This window comes from Pelecanus crispus, chromosome 20 (assembly GCF_030463565.1).
Source record: "Pelecanus crispus isolate bPelCri1 chromosome 20, bPelCri1.pri, whole genome shotgun sequence".
Lineage (NCBI taxonomy): Eukaryota > Metazoa > Chordata > Aves > Pelecaniformes > Pelecanidae > Pelecanus > Pelecanus crispus.
In genome coordinates this window covers 5,981,415-6,006,442 of record NC_134662.1, presented here as the reverse complement: position 1 = coordinate 6,006,442, position 25,028 = coordinate 5,981,415, and the positions used below count along the sequence as shown (strand labels likewise).

Sequence of the window (25,028 nt, the reverse complement as noted above, 5' to 3'; positions counted from 1 at the left end):
ACGTATTCACATTTGTTGGAGCTCACAGACTGGTTATACTCGCATGCTGAAATGAAGATTGTCAAGCCTCTTCTCACCCCGGATGACATCCGAGCGAGTCGACCCTTAAGCAGAAACAAACTCGGTACGGAACAAGGTTTAAAGCTTGCGTTGTGAGCGAACCTCTCCAGCGATTTCGTACCACCAGGAACGGGCGGCCCTCGCGCCCGACGCTCCCTCAAGCAAAGCGAGCGTCAGCACGGTCAGTTTGCTCCCGAGAGCTGGATGTCATTTGAAAGCAGCGATGAACTTGGGGCATCACCTCACCGAGTGTGGTCCACAAGGGCCATCGATTGCATCAGAAATGTAAGCGGTGGAGAAAAAGATGGGGTTTATAAAGTGTAATGTAATACTTTGTCATTTCCTGAAATTTGCCCTATATTCAAAGGCCTCAAAAGAGCACGGACCCTGTTCCTAAGTAAGACCATTCAGGGATAGAGGGAGAAGGGGTGGGGGGAGATAAGATGCACAATGTTTTTTCTTACATCAACAAAACCCAAGCATTTTCCAAAATGACCGGCTTTTTAGCCCTCTACCATCAAATCCATCTTTCTGAACTGCCAGACAACAGCGTTCCCCAACTCTGAAACACACTGCTTGACCTCATCAACTGCAGAAGGACAAAACGGAAGTAAACTGAAAATATACTTTGAAATATACTTTGAGACATTTTTTGGTGACCGCTTTTTCTGGTTTCACTCTCAGACCTCAGATTTCAGAAATGGAAGCAAACAGACATCAGTTAAGATTTCCGAGACACCCACACATTTCAATACCAGTCAGATCACAACAGCAGTAGGTTCGAACAAGAATGACTTAAAAATAAACCAAACCTTATCAGTTGTATTCCAGGGAATGGACCAACTTAACGTACACCTGGCGAGGAGCACCCTTTTAAAATCACGTAAGAGCTTGACTCTGCTCTCAAAGGCGGGAGAACCCTTGCCAAGGCTCTTCTCCGTAGAAGCCAGACCCAGCACAAACGGGCTAACAGAGTTAACGTCACTAAACCTAGAAATATTTTTGGTATCGTGTCCCCTCCCCTCTTCCCCCTGGACAGGACTGCAGAAAACAACCAGTCCCAAACGTTAAAGCAATTAGAGTTAATAGAAATCCTTAGCTTTCTATACTGAACCAGGCTGCTTTGGAAAGCGTTTTAACAATTAGGAATAATATATTACCAAGTTACTGAGAGAAAAGATGAACTACGATCTTTTTAGACGTTGAGGTACATTAACAGCAATTGGGTTCTCAGTCTCCAGACCCTGGGTGCAACCAGAGTTAAAAACCAATCCAACCTGCGCGACCGAATACCACCAACGTACTTGGAAGACATCTTGTATATCCCTAACAGCCAGCTGCGTTCGACAGCGTCGGATGGGATTCAGCTTCACCAACTGCTCCGACGGATTCTCAGTGCCGACGATCACTTAGCTGGTCTGAACTGAGCAAACTTTAAAAAAAAACGAGTTGAGTATAAATAATTCACAAACTGTTTTGTGCAAATTTTTTTTATTTCCACATTTATATCACAATGTGTCCACTTAAAGGACCAAATAGCAAAGTTGCTCCCTTCTGCATCCCAAGAACACAGAAGTCTAGGTACTGTACATTCACTAAGGCTCTTTGTTTTTGCAAATTGCGTTTATGATGGATATCCATAAGGCAAACAATATCTAAAGGAATGGTAACAAGTATATTTCCAGCATACAAACAGGCTTCCTTTTTCCCTCTCACAGTACAGTTACAAACTTGTAGCACCCTCATTACATTTAGATTCTAGAAAAGGTGATTTTTCTTTTTTTTTTTTTTTTCCTAGAAGTTTGCAGGAAGGGAAAAGGAGGAAAAATATTTGGCTGGTGGTGGTGGGATCAAAAATATCGTTAAACATCTAGGTTTTGCAGCATTTCTCAGAGACTGGATTTAAACTGAAACCAGACTAAAATATGTGGATGCCTATGGAATGTTGAGCTGAAGCTGGTCTCCCAGCCTGCAGTGCAACACCTGCCGTTTAAAACCCAATCTCCGTACCACATGACTTTAAAAAAAAACGCAATCATGTTCAGAGATGTGATACAAATAAAACTACAGTTTTTGCACATTGTCTCTCGAATATCTCACTGCCAAATAAAAACCCAAATCAAGTCAAATAAATAGATGCATATTTTGTTAAGGTAACTTCCACAATTTTCTCTGTACCTGCCTGTAATAAGATTCCGGCATTCAGAAAGTGCTGGAAATCCTCTTCACTTCTTGGGGACTAACACTTTTTTATAGCTGGCTTGCTATAGAGTTTTGAACTCAATTTATCAACCTTCGTATGCCTTCCTTTGCAATTGTTAGTAAACTGGTAGCAGCATTTCACAAAAGGAGAATTTAAAGGGAAGAGCTGTAAAGAACCAGCTCCCTCACACCCTCTGCTCGTTGGGCCTGTTTGTCCAGGACAGGAGGCTCTCTCCATCTTTAGGTGGCATAGCGTCTGCCGTTTTTGCTAACTGCAGATGTAAAAGCGGTTCTAGCCAAACTGTACTCAGTCTAGGCAGACGTAAGGCAGGATGTTCAATCTACCATCATCCCCGTGTGGATCTAAAGATATGCACTGTGTCCAATCATACCAGTTACCCTGTGTGTCATAACAACCGTTCACGCCTGGCCAGTGATGCTCACGTATTCTGTTGAGGTCATCGCTCGTGACCTCTCTGGTGACCCCAGGCAAGTCTGTAGGTTTGCTGTTAGGAGCTAGAACGTGAGTCTTTCTAGCCTCTTTTCTAGTGCTTTCCTCCTGCTTTAAATATTCAGACATGAAGTAGTGAGCTCCTGGAGTCTGTACTCCCGATGAAGACAGCAAGCTACTCTGTCTGTTTAAATATGTCTGAATGATTTCATTCCTGGATAATTCTTTCCAGTTCGTTTGTTCAAAAGGGCTTTGCAGGTTGGGTTTTTGCTCCTGCTTTTCCGTTTCTGTCCTGTGCTGTTCAGTAAGTGCAGGGATTTCTACCTGCAAAGGATCTTTCTGTGTTAAAGGTTTTATCTGTCCTGTCATGGGATCAAAAGTGAGTTTTCTCTCTTTTAATCTCACAGGTTTCACCCCCCCTTCTGTCACGTGCCCGTCCAAGTTGACTGTATAGTCTCTGGGTCGGTACCTTTTCTTCTTTTTACTATCGGAACCTGAAGCAGCATCATCACTGTCCATTTTTGAAGCGTCCTGTGAAAAGCCCATGTGCGGCGTGAGAGATTCCCCAGGGTGGGAGCCGGTTTTGCAGCTGAGAGACGTGTGCTGAAGCGTCCCTGCTGTGTGCCGGTGCTGGCTTTCAGACGGTACCTGCTGCTCCTGCCAGTGCTGAGATACCTCCGTTACTGATTGCTGAGAGAACTCCAGTCTTTTTGCTGGCATTGGAGGTGTTGATGGTTGCATCAAGGATGGTGGCGGTGATGGCACCTGTGCAGTATCTAAGAACTGAGACCTTTGAGATGGACTAGGCATTGAATCCTTTGGTGAGTACGTAGTATGCTGCCGAGCAAAAGTATCATGCCTGACATTTCTAGGGCTAAACGAGGAACAGCGAGGACTCTTAGGTTGGTGCGGTCCTGTGGTGTCTTCCGATTTATCATGCTGCTGAAGCACTGCAGTCTTTAGCAACGAGGAAGTGCTTGAAGGTTTTACAAGTCCTGGAGAACTGGTGTGAGGTTTTACAGCGTTTACTGGGATCTTACTGTGTTTATCATTTTCACTGAGTTCTGTCCTGCTGCTTTCAGGCCCCGCATGTAGATTTACGTCTACAGGACTAGGAAAATTTTCAGGACTACCTCCAATTCCATTTGTTGGAGGGGGTGAAGAGTTTTGTAATACTTCATGACTAGCTTTGGAGACTTTTGGGGGAGGAGGGCCCTGATGCCCGTCCCTGTGTTCCCCTTTCCTTTTCCGATTTCCCAATTTCTCTGTTTTTGGAGAATTTAGTTTCTGTATATCATTCCTGCTTTTCAATTCGCTGATTGGCTTCGATCCGGCCACAGCAGGAAGTTGCGCTTCTGGTTTGCAGTTGTGAGCACCACCATTTGCTGACCCAGGTGGATTCGGCAACCCTCTTGGCACTGGTTCATTCTGGGTTACGGGTTCTATCAACTTTTGCCAATTCCGCAACAATTTCTTGGCACGTTTGGCAAGTTCCTCATTGGATGTCTTCTTCCTCACCTCATTGATAAGCCTCCCAAGTCTCGTTTCCTATAAAGAAAGAAGAGTTGTTTTACAAACAGCTATTAATGATAGCTAAACAAAATTCTGAAGGTACATTTCTGCTTTGTAATGCTTACCCTAAGAAATACCTAGTTAGAAACCACTAAAGATTTAAGCGTCAAATTAATCGTTTTGGAAAGGGTTAGTCCAGTTGGTCCAGCACTCTGCCACGCGACGTGAAACCTATGGTAGGTTTCAAGTCAGCCTGTCTTTATTCCCTGGCTAGAGCACCAGAGCCATGAGCTGTGAAAAACATCAGAAAGGAATTCTTTAATTGGCAAGAATCTTGAGAATAAAGGTGCAAGCTCAGATTTGAGGGGAAATGCAGCACCCGAGGCAGATAAGGTGCGCATTTATCACAGTGAAAGTATAAGATCTGCAGAAAGAGGCAAGAGAAAAAAATTCCTGAATCTTCGCCTGTTACAGTAATGCATTGACAATAAAAATCTCCATTTCACAAACCTGACTAGCCAGGGTGCGACTTATGTCCTACCTTCTTCCTCCATCTCTCCTCTCCCTTTTCTCCCCAGTATCTTGAAAGGTTATGAAAGACCGATTTAAACAAGCATTCCTAGGGTGTCCCAAAGTGGTTTCATAAGTGGAAGGAAGTGAAGAGTTTGATTGTTCCCAAAGCACATTCGAAAACAAAGAATTGTTCCACAAGTCAGATTACTTAAGAAAAGCACTTCAAAGGAAAACGTAGACCAGACTGAGAGAGAAATATGTGACGTGATGACACATACGTTGAAATACAGCTGGAGTTACAGCTAAGCAATAGTTAAAAGCAAATAACACCAATAATTTCAATATAAAGATTGAATAAAGTTTTATAATTTAGCCATGAAAGCTCCTCTGGGCTCTGTTTCTAAGAGCAGCCAGTGAGGCTGCAGCTGCTGTCCCACCTGACGCTGCAGCTTTTAATACACCTACCTAACCTCACCAACTAGACCAGGCATTGAAACCTGCTTCACTGAATTGAAGACTAATTTTATAGACACAGAGTAACTATATTCCTATTTCTGATTCCTTGGCGCTCGGTCACCAAACACCTAAAAAGGTGGCCAGTACTTCAGCAAGGACGGTGACGTTGCTGAATGCAACAGAATTCATCAGCAGCAAGTAGTGATTAATTTGGTGCCCTACACAAACAGGAACTGCGCCACACAGAATACTGATCCGAATCCAGAAAGAATCGCTGTGTACGCACCGACACGTCAGAAGCGGCGTGAGAGGGACCAAATAATATCTGAATTGTGAATCCTTTGCAAGCAATCTATTGTTTCGAGAAAAGCTCTTATGGAAATTAGACAGGCAGAGAAAGTCCTTTCATACACACAAAATCCAGTAACGTTCAGAGGGTGACATACCTCAAGTGCCTCTTTGGTAATGGGATATTTCTCCAGGCTGGAGATCACTTCCAGCACTGCCACCATGTTATGGATCTGCAACAAGGAAGACAAAGTCAATTCACGTTTCATGTACTGGTCTTAGTTATTAAACGCAATTTAAGACCTTCCACTTTATAATTGCTGGAAGCATTAATCACAAAATTACTATCACACTGTCTGGCTTTAGGGAGCCGATTGTTCAAAGAATAGGGACAAGGACACTTTACTGACCTAGTTGGAAACTGCGGGAGCTGTAACAAACACACTCTTATGCAAAACTAAAGGAAACATTAGCAATAAAACCAGCGTGACTTACTAGCGATGTTCCGAGACCCCTAGCCAAGCTGTTCGTCCTACAGTTACTTGTACAATTAATTAACAGCCTCACTGGGAACGTAAGTGCCAAGCGGACCACGAAGAGCAGCGAGTCAAATCAGAAATCTTGCATTTATTCCTTCAGGCACAGCTTTAGATTTACACAAGTCACCGTTCTACCATTTTCTTCAAAATTCGGACGCTTCCTGGAGCTACACCCCAAGGTGCGAAGCCCAGGTTCCGACTCCTGCGAGGTGGAAGGCAGGGCTGAAGCCGAGGCTGCGCCCGGTAGGTGTCCTCAGACCGGCGCCCGGCCTCCGCAAGCGCTCGAGAATTGTATTTCCCGATACGTAAGATGGTGAGGAGTATCTGCAGACATTCACGTTACATTAACAAAGCGTGTATCAGATTTTCTGACGGGCTTCGCTCGGCATTTCTGCACGCATGAGTAAGCTCCGCACAAAAGCGGTTGCCACAATCTGTAGATCTTAAGCACAACTGTGATTTTAGTAATTTCTGTGAGAAACCCCAGGCTACACAGAGATCTGCATTTCCATTACCTGATGTTAAGAGCACCAAAAACTGGAATTTCTAATTCACCTTTGTAGATAGACTTAAAAGATAAGCAAAGGAAAACTTGAATCACAGTCTCATCTATTGCTTAATTTCATTTGTGACTCAACTGGACGTGAACTGCATCTGAGAAAAATCTTGCAGCAAGAACCTCTGCAGGGATCCCACATTATCCTGAAGTCTTATCAGGAGCATAATCAGGCAGTCCTACCCTCCCTGCCACACACTCCGCTGCAAGACTCTTCGTTTTAAAAAGACCGCAAGTTTGTAAGAATTAGCTTTGTCAAGTCAATTTTACCCTTCTATTAAGATACAACAGGAGAATCAGGAGCTGAAGTCTCTTCCTTTCAGAAAACCCTGTGCACAGACAATGCTTTTTCCATCACAGCAGGACTGCTTAATGTTGGACATACTTGGATAAAGCTGTCGGCAATTAAACACTTTGCCTGATTTTTAGATTTACTTTTATCAAACTTATTTTTAAAGTCTATATAGGCTTTTTACGATTATAACTCTTACAGGTTGTAAAACCAACTTCAGACCAAAGATTAATTAATTTGTCATGGTCTTTTTCTTCACCCAACTACAAGGCCTCTGCAGATATTTAAAGCCCTACCATCTGGTCAGGTCTGGTAAAACTCCACTGAGGCTTTAAAGCGGCAAGAGCACCTATTTTGACATATTTTAGTTCTTACTATTTCACTTCAGTGCACCGACTTCCATGTTTTGATCCTCGTGCTGCCCTCAGCGCCTAGAAAGGATAATTTAGCACCACAGTTTAAGTAATACATAAGACCAGGGTTTTTTTCAGTTTCTAGAACCAGGACACTTAGAATAGCTAATGCTCAATTCTGGGAGTTTCCAGACAAACATTTTTAGACTTGCAAAACGTGATACTCTCCTTCCCAACACATATTTTAGACTACGAATTACCAGGGTGCAAAAAGGCTCTGTGTATTACACACACCAATAATTGGTACAACTATTTTTGCAGTTACTGGTAATCCCCAAATATTCATTATCTAAATGACAAACAGATGGCAAAAAAGGATCATTAGTCTATCAAAAGGTCAAGATGAGGAAAGTGATAGGCTCGTGTATATATACACCTACAGAAAGATGAAATTGGCCAGGGAATTTCCAGTAACAGCTTTGCCACTGTTTCAATATACCCAAATACGTGTATATGGATGCCCCTGGATGCTAAATCACCGACAGGAGACCAGGTCCACAGCAAGACTGACAGGCTGCTACTTCATTCCCTCCTTTTGAGGGACACATGGTGCCAATTAAGACAGTGAAAGCAGCCTTACACCACCGAGCCTGTGCTGATCGCTCAAATTCTGGTAAAACGCAAACCGCCCATTTCAGATTCTTCACACATTTGTAACCAATTGAAAACACGCTGCTGCGCTGAAGCAATTGCTGCAAGGAGCACGAAGGCTCACGCTCAAGATCAGCCACAAGAAGCTCCTCTCATTTTTTCCTTCTTTTTGACCTGCAGGGAAAGCGTGGTTCTTAAAAAAAATAAAAATAAAATGTTCAGGCAGGTTCAACAGCTTCTCCACCCTTCTCCAGCAGTTTTGTGTAGTTTTCTTGGAATGCTTCACCCAAACTGCCATAAAGAGAAGCTTATAATAAAAATAGTTTACCTACTTCAGAGTAACATAGACTATGAGATTTCTTGTGGTATAGTTAAATACTATGATGAAAACAAGATGATCTCCCCAAAACGCCTCAAGTATCATCTATTCAATGTGAAGACACCTATTTTGGTAACAGCAGCACATCAGTATTGCACACCAGTATTTTTACCTTAAACTGTCTGTTACTGGCTTAATAAAATTAGTACATTGTCACATAACTGACAGGAGACTGACGTTACAAAACCTACCAGGACATCATCCTACTTTGAGCAGCACCAGAAATGACAATTTATTAATGCAAGCTGCTATTAAAAATGCTTATTGGCTACACAGCAGATAGGCAAAGTAACATAAAGCAGAGTGGGACAAGGGAGTTCGGTGACCTTGCTCTCTTCAGACACTGGTTAAGAGCAAATTGCATAAGTCAGCATCTCAGGAACTTGCACATCGTTTTAGTTTCTATTTGCCTTTGCCTACTTACACTGCAACCCATTACTACCACCCCAAAACAAGAACTTCCATGAAGCAACCCCAGGACCTTGCATTTAGGAGCTTGCAGAAAACAGCTAAGACTAATTTATACAGCATTTCAAATTATCCCATGCTATCCCCATGTTGTGAAGATTGACTGGCACACAGACTAATTCACTCGGAAGTTTACTAGAGAACATCTGCTTTGAGTCATCTACGATAATCCTTTCCAGCCAACCCTAATGACAGTCACAGAAAACAAATCTTATTTATTCCATGCAAGTCTCCTTAAGTCATTCAGCCATACTCTGGAGCTTACTACTGGTATCTCAGACCTTCTCCAAGTTAAGCACTAAATGTTTTTACTACAGCCTCAGACAAAAACACGGGTTTCTGAACTCTCTGGAAAAGATCAAGCAGCTTAATTTCCTTTTTTAAACTGCCATCTTAATCTTATTTCAGCTTTTATAAATCAAGAACAATTCAGTAGCTAACTTCAGGGTAAGTGTTACGCAGCAGTTTAAAAGGATGGCAAATGTGGTTGGGTTTGGGAAGTTTAACGCGCAGCCGTTCCCTACCACCTCCAATTCTACTGCCTCCCGCCCAGGCAGATTTGAAAGCAGCAGCAAACTCGGCACCCACACGCGAGCTGGTATCACCGCTTCCACGCGCCGGGGTGCGGAAGGGCTAGGACTACCAACCTGCTGGGACGCGTTTTATGTCGGACTAGCACACTCAACTGTCATGCTCTGATTCTCTTCCTTCATCTACAGACCAGTCCAGATACAGAACACAAGATGAGCACCAGTGTGACACCTTTCTTTCTTTCTTTCTTCCACAGGGCTGCCTCGACACGCAGGACAACCCGCATCCCACTCCACTGCTGCCTAAGAAAAAAACGTTACAGAAACATTCAATTGCAGTCATTTGAATAAAGCAATTTGGGTTGGTTGGTTTGGTTTTTTTTTAAATGTTTCACAGGGATGTTTCTAAAGATCTTTGCATGCATGACTCGACCATGATAGATGACAAACCAGATCTGCGTTAGCAAGGACAATGTTGCCGAGACACTTACTTATACAGGCCTGGAATAGGAGAAGCAGTAGGTACTTTCCTTGTAACATAAAAACCTGAGAGCTAGATGCACAATTACAAAAAAAGAAAAAAAAAAAAGGCAGTGAAACTGCTAATACAAATTCCTATCCTACTGGATTCTGGCTAGAACGGCTCTTTTTAATCACTTGCATAAAGTTCACATAACAGCACTGAAAGGCATCTTTTGACACAGTATCCTCATCATCATCCATATGGGTCACATTAGTACCTTTAAAAGTTTCTAAAGGGTACTTAAACCTGGCCTAGTACGTCTGGAGTCCCTCCTCACTGAAACTTTTCTAAAAACAAAGTGTAATGCTATTGACCTCCTGAAATCACGGGTTATAATAATCAATAATCTGACTCCATTACAAGTATTTTGAAACAGACCACACAGATATATCAGAAGACACTGGCTTTGAGAGAATGTATTTGTCATCATACTTCAACTTTATTCCTCAGAATATGCTATAAATACTCAGTATTTTGCTAGTTTCAAAGAAAGCACTTTTGTAACATTTTCCCACCTGTAGCATCAAAGCAATTTTACAGAAGCAAGCAGAGAGGTGGACCCACCGTATAAGACTAAGCAGATCTTTCTGTCTTTCCTACAGATACAAATCCAGATCTCTCTTGCCAAGTTGGCGTTTCCTGTTGGCATTAATACAAGAAATGCAGCATACTTTATGCAGATGTTCACAGGAGGCTTTGTACCATTTTTTATTGGCTTCCCCCTGCCCCTAGGTACAGGGGCATTTTATTGGGTAGTTATAAAAACTGCCATATATCTATGGGCCATGTATACCCTTAGGTAGCGTGGGATAATATTCAAGACAATCCTGGGTTTGAGGTCAATATTGCTGAAATTGCTAGGAAGGCAGAACTGATTCAGAAGGAGGTATGGCAACAGCACCACGAGCAATGTCATCTGCTTGTATTTATTTTCTCTAAAGCAGCGCAGCGATTACCTGCACCTAAGCACCAATTCCTACCCCGGACCAGGGTCTCTGATCAGTATCAGATCTTGCCCCCAAGCACTGCATTTCTATAAAAGCTACTTCATTGCATAATAATCTGAAACAGGGAATAAGAAGTAAGAAGAGAAAAGTTGCTATTCACAGTAGGCTTTATTTAAATGCGGCAATGGAAATACAGTAGTATAGTGTTTATTTAGCACTTCATATAGGAGGTGTAAGGTACCAGACACTAACAATACACATCATGAACCGTAAACTATAACGTCATTTTTTCAAAGGTACAGACCAAACACACAACGTTAGAATTCAGGTTACAACCTGCTGGTATTTAGTTCAGTTCCCTTGCAACTGATCTATTAACAGTTTCCCCTACCCCCAATGTGACATGATGTTGTCTAAAGATAGGGTACACGAGACACTATTCGCAGAAATGACATACCAAAAAGATGACCATGCACTACTTTGTTCATAATTATTGAAAATGTTTGAAAGTCAGTTTGCTAAGTGGAGTTCAAATATCCACCAGTACACAAAAGACATTCTTAAAGGCGGACACAAGTTTTCTAATACTATTTAGTAAAGCAGATCTTTAAACATGAAGGAATCAATTATTTGGGTTGAAAGTCATCCACTGAGAGCATCTTCTATGACAGAGAAATTCATTTGGAGCCCATGCTTTGAAAACTGATCAGAGATTTGTGCTGCAAAACAACAGGTAGAAGAAATGCTCCTTGACTACCAAAACCAGCGAAAAAAGTAGCTAGGCACAGCAAGCACTTACCCTTACCTCTGGATTTAAAATTTCCAGGTCTAATTTGAAGAGTCAAAACAAATTGCATATATTTTATTTGTACTTAAGCTTTATTTAATGGTGAAGTAACATCATCCAGATACCTTCCCATATATACTTTACAAAGCCAGGATCATCAAACAAGAGTAAGGTCAGATTCCAACGAAATACCGCATTGCAAAGCATCAGCAGAGCTGAAATATTTCACTTGGGCGAGACAACAGTTTAGCCCTCCGCTACCTTTCAGCGGTACGTACGCACGTAAGTAAGGTGTAGAGAGGCTAGAACAGCCAAGAGATTAAGAGGAGTTTGCCAGCAGAAAACACAGTTTGCCCCGGCAGTTACTAACAGCCTCGAGACACAAATCCACAGCAGTTGCTAAGTGCCAGCAACACTCTAGCTCTTCTCTACGTGGTCCACTCCAAAGGAGACATCTAACCCTGGCAGAGGCCCTTGACATAGCAGGAAAACACTCCACGCTTTGGCAAGGCAGGGGAAGCCACCCAATGAAAGCAGCACCCATCGTCCTTCAGGTGGTAAAAGGCAGTGAAATACAGATTATGGAGACAAGACGCACACCTGGAACATAACCAGTTCACAGAACAGCAGCGGCACGTTGAGGGAAGTCCTCCTGCTCTACAGGGAGAGGTCTTTAAGGCAAAGAGAAAACAGTCAGCAGGATAACACTTTTCTCCATTCATATTTATCAGCCAATAATTGGAAGACATTCTTGTTACTACAGAGAGGAATAATTGTCTGTCAGCTTCTACATTCACTCAACATTTTGTATAATATCACAAGAATTGTACCTGTAGTGCCTACCCCTCACTTGTACATGAAACACAGAAGACTCACTGCAACGTGACTCCCCCTTCTTTTTCCACCCCCCACCCCAAGCCACCAGACCAAGAAGTTGGGCAAAGCCTTTTTGGGGAACAAATTTATTAGCCTCATGTAAGAAGCCCAGCAGTTGAAGTGAAGGTTAATTACATGAAACACCATTAACCTGGAAAGACACGTGTGGCACAAATGCAAGGTAAGGGAAGAGAGTAAGGAGAAGCGGGTGCTGCCGGCCACAAAGCCAGGCGGTCATTGTCACAGCCGGGCAGAGCAGTCCCAGGGGTATCTGCCATGGCATACTGCAAGCAAGATAATCTTCCTTGTTTCTCACTCAACACCATACTGATAAGGAACGGTATAGGAATCAAATTCAGCTGGAATTGCATGTTCATCTCAAGGCGCCGCAGTTCAAGAACGCATACAAAGAGGAGTTCAGAGGAGAGCAGTGATAAGAGGTTTTGAAAACATGGTTAATAAGAGAAGTTTAAGTATGCAGTTCAAACAGTATTGAAAAAAATAGGGAAGAGACACAGACAGCTTGAAATAAGCCTTCCTATGCATTATTAGCCATAATAAAGAAAATGGTGATCAACTGTTTTCATGCTCACTGGCCTAATTTGCAACACGACAAATACTGATTACACAGTAGGAATAACCGGAGAGCTACCAATGCGCTCAAATAAGCTCTCAAACGGTTTCCATAGCCACTACAGAGGTTTAAGAACAGATCAGACAAGTCTGGAAGGAGTTGTTTTATACAGGTGATGCTGCTTCAGTGAAAGCAATGGCCCACTTAGCTTCATGAAGTCCCTTCCAGCCATGCACCCCTGTGATTCACACCTGGGGAACAGACGCTGAACAGCGAGTTGCAGAAACGCACTGAAACGCTCGTTTCCATCTAGTCCAAACTAGACTCAAAACAGTAATTCTAAATTCTGTCCTCTCAAAGAGGTACATACAGGTATTATATGAAGCGGTTTGTAAAGGACGTACAAAATTTAACCTGTCAAAATTCGCTGGCCCACGCTCCCCTAGCACACAGGGCAGGCTCGCTATCCCACATGCAGTGCCCCGAGCCAGCGTGATCCCCGAAGAAATGCCCAAGGCTGTCCCAGCCTCCGCCGGCGGCTCAGCACCGCTCAGGCTCTGCAGCCACTTCACCATTTCAACCACCTCGTGCTTACGCCTCTACACCCCAACACATTTCTAAAACAGCATGGTCCTGCCAAAACAAAGCCTAACAAAACAAGAATAACCACGGAAGCTACAAGGTTTGACCCAGCCCTATACATCCATTGCCTTCCGGTATAAATCCCACCGATCGCACGGCCAGCTACAAACGTGGTTAACATTTAGTGGAACGACGCAGCATGTCTTACAGAACGAGGCTTGTCAAGCACGGAGCTGCGCAACCAAAGCGTACGAAACAACACAACGTGTCCCCCCCAGGAGCAGCAGTCGCTACAGATTATTTCAGCACAATAAATAACACCCACAGAACACATCGCTAACACACAAGCCCTAAAAACCCAACCACTACGCTGCTCCTAAGGACATCTAACCGCGATACAGTTTTGTTGCATACACGATACCCATTTCTCCTCCTCTTCCACCTGCACAGTAACTTTAACCAGATGGATCTTGGTAGTTCTATGTATTATAAGCCATGAACTGAAGTCCAAAATTACTGCTTAAAAATGTAGAGCCGTAAAATGAGGTTGCTGTGCAATCAGTCACAGGAACAACCGGTCCTACTTCAACAAGAGAGAAACGCAGAGTTTGTAGATTATTCAAGCAGAATAATCAGACAGATTATATAATAATAATGTAAATTCAGGCAGAATATACAGAAAATTCAGCCTTAAAATACACCCCTTTTGATTTGTCATGAGCTTGGTGCTTTCTACGGTAAAGGAGAGGTCCGCTCACGCAGCCGGAAATCTGTACTTTCGACTGCAGTTATCTGGGGACATGAAAAGCCAGCGCAGAGTTAATGCACGACAGGCGGGTGCCGGCAGAGCCGGACGCTCCCAGCGTGGCAGCTCTCCACTTCACCTGGGCTCGCTGTCATTATCTACCCGCGTTACAGTAAGAGCCAAGTCAGACACCGAACGAGATGATGAGAATGACCCTTCAAGGCATCGCCTGGACAGAATCATTCTGCAATCACCTGTTTAATCTTAACGCACTCCAGAGAACTAGTGGAGATTTAAAATTATGCAACACGCATTTAAGGACTTGATGAGAATGGCTTCAAAGGGTCAAGAGCTTTCTGAAGTTCTTAAATATTATGTTACCCATCTCATGGAATATCTACCCAGAGCTGTTAACATGGAGCAGTTTATATCTGCATGTAATACGGAAAAGCCCTACTAACGTCACCAAAATACAGACTTTCCGCTCTTTACTTAAAAAATAAAAACATCTGTCACTGTACTGGTGTACTTTTAAATGCAGCAGGCCAACTTTTTTTCAAAACGCTAGGGAAGCTCCTCAGCCAATTCCTCAAATGATAAAGGAGGCTGAGGTAAGAGCCTGTTGAATACACTGCACTGTGCAATTTCTTAATTCATCACACTGAAGTGCAATATGCTTGTATAGTCGACTGCTCACGAGAATTTAAGCATGGCACATTTGTTCACAAAACCTGAGAAAAATAGTCTTACAAATTGGGAAAGTTTTAAATACCAGCTTTGGAGAGAAGTCACTATAGCCTTTCAACAGCAGTTACTAACACAGAATTTCTGTCAGCACATACCATGGAGAAGTTTTATGGATATGCAAAAAAAATTGAAATCCATTTACCCATCTCCTAGAATTACTGCTCACCAAATTCTAGACAAAACGCTGCTGCCAGTCACCCATTTCCAAGTATCTCCATTCTCTGAAGACCGTGCAGGCCCTCAGGAGAACACAGCGTGTTGGGAAGCGATGACCCCCTGATAATCAGCCGAGAATGCTCGGCCATTCCAATCAGCGGCACAATCATTAGCAGCTACTTAGAAACAAAATGAGTTTTCTACCTTTGGCTGGGGGGGTGATGGGGAGAAAAATCCTCCCCAGAGAACTGCAAGCACACCACCTTCCACCCCAGAGCGTACAAGTTGGAGGGCTGCTTTACTTTAAGACCAGCTCTGCTCCAGAGCATATCGCCCAGTGCGATCACGACAGGACAAAAGAACTCAGTACCCCATCAGCAGTTTATTTATATTTAAACACAGAACACTCAGGAAGCTGAAACCAGGCGCTAGTTATTTCTAATCTAGCAGTAAAAAACTTCATTATTTCCACCTAAGAAAGCCCCACTGATGCTTAAGCCCCTTGGCAGCCTGGTTTAGCCAGTCCAGTGAAGAAAATACTACGCAAAGTCAAACCCCGATAGCTCGTACTTTGATAGACTGAAAGCCTTCCACACACGACAACAGAGACCGAGCTGTCGTGATGCAGTCAGATTCTTCACCAGTGTGCGTAAGCACACAAGCTGCAGGCAGCCCGCCTTTGCAAATGCATTCGAAGCATCACCTCTTGCATCTTCTCTTCCATCTCTATGCTCAACTCTATTCGAGAATCAACTGCAGTTTCTCCAAGGGTAGACCATAATATTGAGGTATAGGTTTTTCTGGAACTTTCAGGATGACAACTTGTATACAAACATAAAAATTCCATGTTCCTTCCCATGCAATTAATTTACGCAGCACGAGCGTTACATACTGACCATGCTACCCAGCTGAAAGAGCTCCGCTTAAGTGACAACTCGAGTTACAGAAACTCAAGAGCTGGTTGTACGTGCGCTGGGAGTTCGTTCGCTGAAGTTATGAATGTGCATCACCACCTTGGGAAAAACCCGGGCTTCAGAAGTTCTCCACTCCTTATAAAAATAAATCCATTTAGACCTGCAGCATAATCATAATACTCTGCGAGCTGATTCTGCATGAAAACAGTATGTGAGAAAGCAGCCCCACAAAAGTGCTGGCTGTCACTCTTAGACAAGACTTCCTCCTCTGCACAATCATCTTCACAGCACAAAGTTTCAAAATACACCCAGTTGAGTACGTTGCTGAACACCACAGACAGACTTGGACGTAGGATTCCTCTCCTCCCCAACTGCTATGTTAGAAAACCACTTTGTTCAGTAAAACAGAACTAATTACTAATTTCCTTCCAGTGATTCCTCAATAGAAATTTCTACCACCGACTGTTTGGACATGCTGAAAATTGTATACTTTGATATTAACAATCACACTTAAGCATGCACCACTGCCCCATGAAAGCCATGCCCCAGAAAACACTGACACGCTGTTAAGTTTAGCAGATTGTACCTCAAATTAAAGCAATTTGCTAGCACTTAAATATTGTTCCAAACACCAAAAGCATGAATTACTTGCAGAAAGAATAATTTAGCTGTTAGAATACTGAATAAACAAACCCACATTTACATTAAACTGAATGCAATGTACTTACCTTTGCCTTAAATATTTCTTTAAAGTCCAAGTGCATAAGTGGGGCCACATCATACCATGTTATACAGACCGAAGAAAGTTCATTTGAATTTATCACCAACCACAAAATGGGCGAGACGAGATAGCAGTAAAGCATTATCAGCCAAAACAGACGTGGTTTTTTTTATAAAAACTATACTGACATTAATTTTAACTCAAAATCTAATATATTAGAGTAACTATGCCTTAAATGAAGTGCTTCTTAATTAACATCAAATTTCCACAGCAGGCAGAATCAATTCCTTCTTTCCCTATCCTGAAACTTTCGTGGTTCCTGAAAAAAGAAAGCTCTACTTGTTCAACTGCAGCAGCTCCTTGAAGAAACTGGAAAAGGCTCTCCCCTCACAGGGTACTGGGAGAAAAAGCTTCAGCTGCTCTGAAACTACTTTGATCGGGAGCCAAAGTTGCCAGGATGACAGCGCTGTTGTGTCATATGGCCATACCAAAAACCCTGAAGAGATGCAACAACCCACACCTTACGCACTCCTAAACTGGGCTCACCCTCACCTTATTGTACAAAACCCTAACGAACGACCCGTTGGAGTTTCTATCCCAGGTCCAGGCTTCTGAAGGACGGGCTAAGCTGAAGGCCTTCCTATTTTCTAAGGCACAGACTGGGTCTCTCCCCACTCGGGAGCTTTTGGCAGCAAATACTTTCCCTCCCACCCATGCCCGTGCCAAGCTGCAGCGCCTCGGCAGCAGGGGCTGATCCAGCTGCACCCCGTGCCCGCCCCACACCAGCTCCAGCCGTTCCGGGACCCCGTGCTCAGCTCCCTGCTTTCTTGGGTTAATTGTGTGCCAACACGCACCGACATGGCTTAACGCAAGGTCGCCGGTGAACACCAGCGGCCGCAGGAACACAGCTGCCCCAAGCCAGAGCAAGTTGGGAAACCGCAGCCTCCAGTTCTTTGCTGTTTGGGACGTTTGCGTTAGCACACCTCTCCTGGAGGGATGCGCATCTTACACATCAGCTGTCTTTTCCACGCTGTGGTTCATGGTGCCTTGTCAGAGATTATTCCTGATGTTCATTCTACCTACAAAAAGTTGTCTCCTCCATTCAGTAAACTGCTTCATGGTTACCTCAAGAAAAATGTGTTAGATTGGTTATTTCCCTTCCAGCGCTTCCTCCCTCCAGCCTCTGAGCGACCAAAGTGTTCATCTCTCACCAAGGATCCATGCTATAGCGTCTGCAGGCAGCTACTTGCTGCAAAGTTTTATCGTTTGGATTTGAAAAGCCTGATCCCCTTCCGTGAAACAACCTGACAAACCGAGGGGTGTCTGGCTGGAGGGTGCTGCTCTCCAACAGCTTGAGCTTGTACCGCTCACGGCTGCCACTACCCCCCCGCCACCTCCCCTTGCCGCACACGCTCCCCCAGCTGCTGCTCTGTGCCAAAGCTACCACCTCCCCGAGCCCGGATGAGCCAGGGCAGGGAAAGAGGCCCTGGACGAGCCCCCTTTCAGGCAGGATTTGGGCAGGTGAGTTCCCAGGGCAGGGGCAGTGCCAGGGAGGGCACAGGAACGTGCGGCTGGAGGTGGGGAAGCGGACAGGGATGACAGCAGCTCTCCCGCCGGGTGCGGCTCCCTTGGCAGCTTCAGCTGGTGCCAGCACGCCAGTTTAAGCCAAGTCAATTTTTGATTATTTGGAGCATGGGCCACACAGCCTTTAGCGTAAGGTGGTTTACTCTTGAGTTGCAAAGCTCACTACTCGGGAGCATCCTCCTGGATGTCCATGAAGAAGTTTCCCAGCCTTTCTCCCAGGAACACGTGCCAAGCCCGTGCATTACTGCATTGCAACGAGCACAGGGTACGGTTCCAGACACCTCTGAACCACACACAAGCGACAGTGACAATAAAACCTCTGCAAATGAAATGTGACCGTAAGGCAGTCACTCTCACCTCAAAACACAGGCACGGTTAACTTCCACGGGCAACGCAGGCCTCTTTCCTAGGAGGTCCCAAGCCAGCCTGCTAAGGCAGCAGGGAAGCACGAGGAAACAAACAGCACTCCGTTTTTCGGCTTCCGTACTTATTTAAACCCTTTAACCCCCAATTGCGCTGCCAAACCTGTGCCAGTACTGTTAGTGATGCACCAGAAGTTTTATCAGGTAATTGAGCAACATCAAAAACTACCTGGAAAAAAAAGATATCTTTTCTTTTTGAAACCCCGATCAATTCCCCACTTTAGTTCACCACATGATCCTGCAAATAGTTGCACTGGCACACATAAAATGGGTGTGTGTAGCAGGAATAAGAAGTGGGTGTTATTTAAATTGTCACTGCTGCCGAAACAAACACTCAAATTACAACTTAAGAGCAAATGACTACTGCCATCATCACTGCAACCTGTGGAGTTTCAAGGAATTAACAATAGAAAGGCAATTTGACAGTCCCCTTGCTTTGAGCCCTCAACCCAAACTCCCTGCTACTTCTGTTTTCCCAGATTTTGTCTTAGCAGCCTCAAACTTTTGTAATGGTCTCACTGCTGCAAGGGGTACCGTACAAGTGAAAAGTTTTTAACACCCCCCACCCCCAACCCGCTCAAAAAGTACTAGTACCGACACCAGTAACAAATTGACCACGACTCTACAGGCAACTCACCGGGCAAGTGCTAACTCGGACAAGTTAAGCTCAGTATCTACGGAAGCATCGCAGGCACTGTTGGAGTGCGCTTCCACTAAGCAGAAAAACCTTGTTTGGACAGAGGTGGACAGGCAAGCTGCAAAGCAAGGCCAAGAAACTAACTATACCACCACCCTCAGAAAGGTGAACTCAAGTGTATCCAGCTGTTTACAATGCAGAGCATCAAAAAAAGCAGTTACTCTCATTTAAGGTTATTGAGAATTATGAAGAAACTGAATACTATGGGACTTAACTGCAACAGGCCCAAATCTTTATCCGGAACCCAGGACTCGCACAGCAACGACACTTCAGGCCCTATGCCTTCGGAAATGCCACAACCACCCGCACGCTTCACCACGCACCTGAAACACAGTGCTCTGCCTTGACGCACAAAATACGGTACTACTTGAAACAAGGCGAGCTACAATAAGGAAATAAACAAAAACGGTGAGAGGTACGACAGGTTCCAGCCTCTTTGCACACTGCAGCTTCCTCAAAACTGATAAGCTTATTAAGGCCTCACAGAAAAGGATAAAGCTAAAGCAAAAGCCTTGCCTAGTCTACTCTCGCCCACATGTAACGCTTCCCTGCGCCCAAAGAAATGTCCAAGACCCTCCCGAAGTGAACCACCGTCTTCCCTCCACTCTACATTTATATTATTACAGCAGTGCCTGGCACCTTCTCGCCTCCTTTTTAAACTCAATTCTAGAAAGCGTATTTATCACCAATGATACAGGCTTTTGTTTCTAGGACTTTGGTAAGGCAATCAATACAGAAAGCAGCCACGGAAGCATCTTTAACTATGCAACTCATGCGTCAACTGGAAGACCACCCCAGGCCAACGCACTGAACATATTACAACACATGGACCAATTTATTTATAATAAGTCAGATCACGGACCTCTCCTGAAGGTCTGAGCAGCAAGGGCAACTGAGATACTGCATGAATGGCAGCCTGATTTACAATCAACTCCAACCACACAGTGAGCGCATTAACAGGCTGCTACTCAAACCAAAGCTAGGTTTGCATCACAGAAAGGTATTAATGGCAAATAATGAAATTATTGTCTAATATTTAAAATCAGGAAAAGATTGTTACATATGGATGTATGGATGAGGAACCATTTCATTGCACAATTAAAAGCACAATTCTAACAGCCAGTTGGAAACGACAGGCTTTCCCACAGAGCAAAAACTAACAGATCTCATTATTCCTGACATCAGGTAATAAATTCCCTGAAGAGTACAGAGCACGACTTAACAAGGCGAAGGTGTTCTGCTTGGTGGAAGAGGCGGTTTCTCCGCACACCGAGCCCAAAGGGAAAAGCGTTCCTTCTACCAGAACCAAGGAGTATCTCCCCTGTAAGACCTCACACAACTGCTACAATAAGGCCTCGGACACTCTCCTCCAGTTACTGTTTCTACACGGTTCTTCAGGAAAAGGATTTTCCTGCAAGAAAGTCGTATTACCTGTCGTTGTGGGTGATACCAGTAAATTCCTGCTTTCCTCCAACACGAGTCTCGGTATGTTCTCGCTAACGCACACGCTTTGGAAGGAAACTGATGTTGATACTTAGTGTTTAAGTCGTGTACCAGAAGTAGTTTGCCCATATGTTTTTTCGAGGGGAAAAGGCTGAATAAATGAAGACATAATACCAGGCATCCCGGGTGGCTTCCAAGATGATGTAATTTTTTTTTAAATAGCTTGTTTCTTATAGGTCTCCTTTGAAATAGAGGTTACCCATGTAAATTCCCAACTAAGTGTGTGAAACTAAGTTATAAATATATTCTGCAGCAATTACTAGAAGAGGTCTCAAGTGCTACATGCATGTGTACAATTAAAACATTGCTCCTGAGTCAGCAGGGCTTGATGGAGCAGTTAAAACAAAGACAAACAATTGGCAGAGAAGATGATTTCTCAAAAAAAAGCATGTAGGTTCTGAAAACTCAGGGAAAAGGTTATTTTGATCACTTCCACTCACCACAGGTAGGGAAACTTATCTCTCTATTTATTTTCTTTTAATTTAAGGCAGGACCTCAGAGGTAACCAAGATCTGTATATACCACAAAGACCCTTACAGCTACACTGGAATGAATATCCACAGTGGAGAAACAGCTCGTATTAGAGAACAGACCAGTGAAGCTTAAATTTCCAGCGCCCCACAGTACAGCACTATAAAGAACCGCATCCTCCTCCTCAACCTCACAAAACTGGACTGGTTTTTGCACACCTGACAATATTAGTGCAGCTTTCACCCTCTCCCCTCTCCAGAAACACGCACATACACACACCGACAATTATATTGAAAAGCCTGAATGAAATCCAGGCCTCAAAGCCTGACTTTCCTTGGTAAACAAGGAAGTCAATCACAATAATGAATGCTGTATGTTTGAATGCAACCACTTCTTTTTGGAGAAGATTCTAAAAGCCAGAAGAAAGTAGTTGGAGTTTTCCATTGAGTACCAGCAAGTGCAGCATCGTAGCTGCATCGACTTCTTCCTACGGGAAAACATCAGAACATTTTCTTACACTTTTACGCAGGTGCCCAAGTGACATTAAATTCAGAACCTGCTTTTAAGCAGGTTCAAAATTTAAGTTTTTCCTCCCTTCGTGAAAATGGCACGACAGGTAGATTTGTCGATTGTTTACCATATATTCTATGTGCTCTGGAGAAAATGAGTCCGAGATCTAAGCCTGCACAACGAACCTCAACTACACCACCTCTGCTCTCCTTCGAAGAAAAGGTTAAAATGGAAGACGGCCCCCTGCCTACAGGCATTGCTAAACAATGGGCTGATTTTTCTGCCACCAATTATTGCCCTGGATAAGTATCAAGTATGTAGAATTATAATTTAACATACATTACTCCTCAGCTTATGGGTCTACTGACCTGCTGGAAGCCGAGCAGAGCTCCTGGCTGATGCTCTAACTTCCCCTCGCAGACAGCTGCCTGGTTACTTCTGGTCCCCCTCATCACAACCGAACTGCAAGCACCTTGGCAGCATAATGTAACATTGACGTGTGGAGAAAGAGAAAAGCATCCATCACGCAATATATCTCCTGGCTGCTTAATTCCACACAGCCACAGTGTTTTAGAAAGTAACACCAGCAGCGGGTAACCAGTGCTGCCAACAGCTGGGATGTTAAAAGAAACCGGAGATCTGTTAGAATTCTATTAAGCCAGGTTGATGCTCGGTCTAATGTAAAGTGAAAAATTTGCAGCCACAAAAAGAGAACTCTGAGCAAACAAAATTCCTGAAGTGTACTAACTGGCATTTCAGCGAGATCCACGTTAAAGTACGGCAAACTCAAACAACTGACATTTAAAAGCCCACAATTACCATTACAATTCATTACTGTTACTCGAACGTGTAATATTGCAGCTCGTGACAAATGCACATCACAGGGGATTACTGAAGAAGCTACAAGGTCAGGGTGATTTTCCTTCGGTTTTCACGTCACGTGCGGGCCACTCCAGAATGCTTCCAGACAGCAATAACTTTATTAGCTACTTTAAGACTTCAATACAGGTCTGTTACAAAAAAAACCCCGCTTGTTCAGACTGAAGCAGGTCTGACAGAAGCAAAATACCATTTCACATCCCCAGCCTGCTGCAGCGGCACACCCGTGCGTGCGCTCGGCCTGACGCACCCGCAGCTGCCCCCACGAACTGCAGATGGCCGAGGCAGACCCACCTTTGCGTCCTGCTGCGCTGACCCTGCGATCTCAGGCTCAAAACCCTGACAGATCGCAGGCTCTGCAGTCCTCTCACGGTAACAAACGCCTAGGCGGAGAACGGCTTTAGCGTGCCAAAAAAACCCTTAAAAGCAGTAAATGATACTTTGGATAACCGCCACTTAAACGCTACGGCCACTCACAGGTAAAACGCACGCCGGCTCCTGCGCTTACGCTACATCCCAGAAGCAGCGGGTAAGCTCATCAGCGCGCTGCGGGAGCGGATAAAAGCGAAGACCGGGGATGCTCGGTGCCGGAGCGGCTCCCGAGCCCCGAGGGCTCCGCCGCGGCCCTCCCGGGGCCCCCCAGGACAGGTGGGCGCCGCGGAAGCTCCCGGCGAGCGGCGGCGGAGCCCGGCCCAGAGCCCCCTGCAGGCCGCGCCCGAGCCGCGGCCTGGCGTCGGGAGGCGGCCGGGCCGCACGCCGCATGGCCGGGCAGCGCCGGCCGGGCCCCGGGGGGTGCCGTGCGGCGGCGGCGGGCGGCGCGGCGGGGGCTGGGGGGGCGGACGCGGCCCCCGGGCAGGAGGGGAGAGGCCTCCGGTGCCAGCGCCGGGGCGGCCCCGCGGTCCCGGCCCGGGGGAGCGGGCGGCGAGGCGCCGCTGGCAGCGGGACCCCGGGCGGGCAGGGCGCCGGGGAGCTCCCCGCTACCGCCCGCAGCGGAGGCTTCCGGTGGCCGGGGAGGAGCCCGGCCGCAGCCGCGGTCCCGGCGGGAGGCCCGGCGGCGGACGCGCGGCCCCGGCGCCCCCTCGGACAGCGGCGGGGGACGGCGGGGCGGCAGCCCCGGGCGGGCGGGCGGGCGGCTGCGCGGGGCCGCGGCGGCGGCGGCCCACGGTCGGCGTCCCCGCGCTGCCGGCACGGGAGCCCCGCGGCCCGGCGGGCCGTACTCACGTTGCTCTGCGGGTCGATGGCCTGCAGCAGCCGGTCCCTGATCTGCTGCGGGGAGGGGGCCGGAGCCGCTGTCATTGCCTGGGCGAAGCGGGGCGGCTGCGGCCGGGGCGGGCGGGCGGCGGGTGCCAGGCCGGGCCGGGGCGGCGGCTCCTCACTCGCCGGCGGCGGCCTCCTCGGGGAGCCGGAGTCGCATGTTCGCTCCCCCGCTGAGGCGGGGGCGGCGGCGCTGGCGGCGGGGCGCGGGGGGGACCGCGACGGCGCGACCGGGCCGGGCCCGACCGTTCCGCTCGGGGCCGAACTCAACTGCGGGCAGGAGCCAGCCCCGCGCAGGGCACCCTGGGACCCGCCCGACGCCGCGACGCACGGCGCGCCCCTGACGCCGCTCCGCACGCACCGGCGGGCAGGCAGCGCGCCTGCGCAGTGCGCCCGGCCGCGGCTGCGCGGGGCGGGGGGGACGCGCGCGGCGGGGCGATGGCGGGGCGAGGGCCGGGAGCGGGGCGAGGGCCGGGAGCGGGGCGGCCGCCGCGGGGCCCGGCCCGCAGGGGAGAGGGGCGAGGGGCGAGCGCGGCGCCCGGCCCAGGGCCGGCCCCCGAGGGCCCTGCCGCCAGCGCTGCCCCCGGCCGCCCGACGGGACCGACCCCCGCGGGGACAGAGCATGGCCGCTCGGGGCGACAGGCCCGAGGCAGCCCCGCCTGCCCCCCCGCAGGCTGGCGGGGAGGTAACGCCGTCCTTTTACTTGTGAGAAGGCCAGACGTGCTCTGGAAAAAATGGCGATGACGAAAAGTTTTTGCCAAGCGCCAGAACTCCGTATTTTTATTATTTTCAGAAGGGGTGAGGCAGCAATTACAAACTTCCAGCTGTTAATCTGGAAAGTACTACTCCTACAAAAACTGAACAGATAGTTCTTCATAAAGACGTA

General features: G+C 46.3%; 1 protein-coding gene across 3 annotated transcripts; it reads right to left on the bottom strand.

The window, feature by feature from the left end:
- Window positions 1-1,516: 1,516 nt before the first annotated feature.
- On the bottom strand, window positions 1,517-24,184 carry MED26 (mediator complex subunit 26). 3 transcript variants are annotated; one of them, XM_075723643.1, is made up of 3 exons: window positions 24,110-24,184; window positions 5,641-5,715; window positions 1,517-4,261 (listed from the first exon to the last, which is right to left on the bottom strand). In XM_075723643.1, exons 1-3 carry the CDS (start codon window positions 24,182-24,184, stop codon window positions 2,570-2,572), a joined length of 1,842 nt encoding a protein of 613 aa, XP_075579758.1. In that variant the 3' UTR covers window positions 1,517-2,569. The 3 variants fall into 3 exon arrangements, with proteins under 3 accessions (XP_075579758.1, XP_075579759.1, XP_075579760.1); XM_075723644.1 differs by lacking the exon at window positions 24,110-24,184 and adding an exon at window positions 16,830-16,950; XM_075723645.1 differs by lacking the exon at window positions 24,110-24,184 and adding an exon at window positions 16,084-16,174.
- Between the last annotated feature and the right edge of the window lie 844 nt (window positions 24,185-25,028).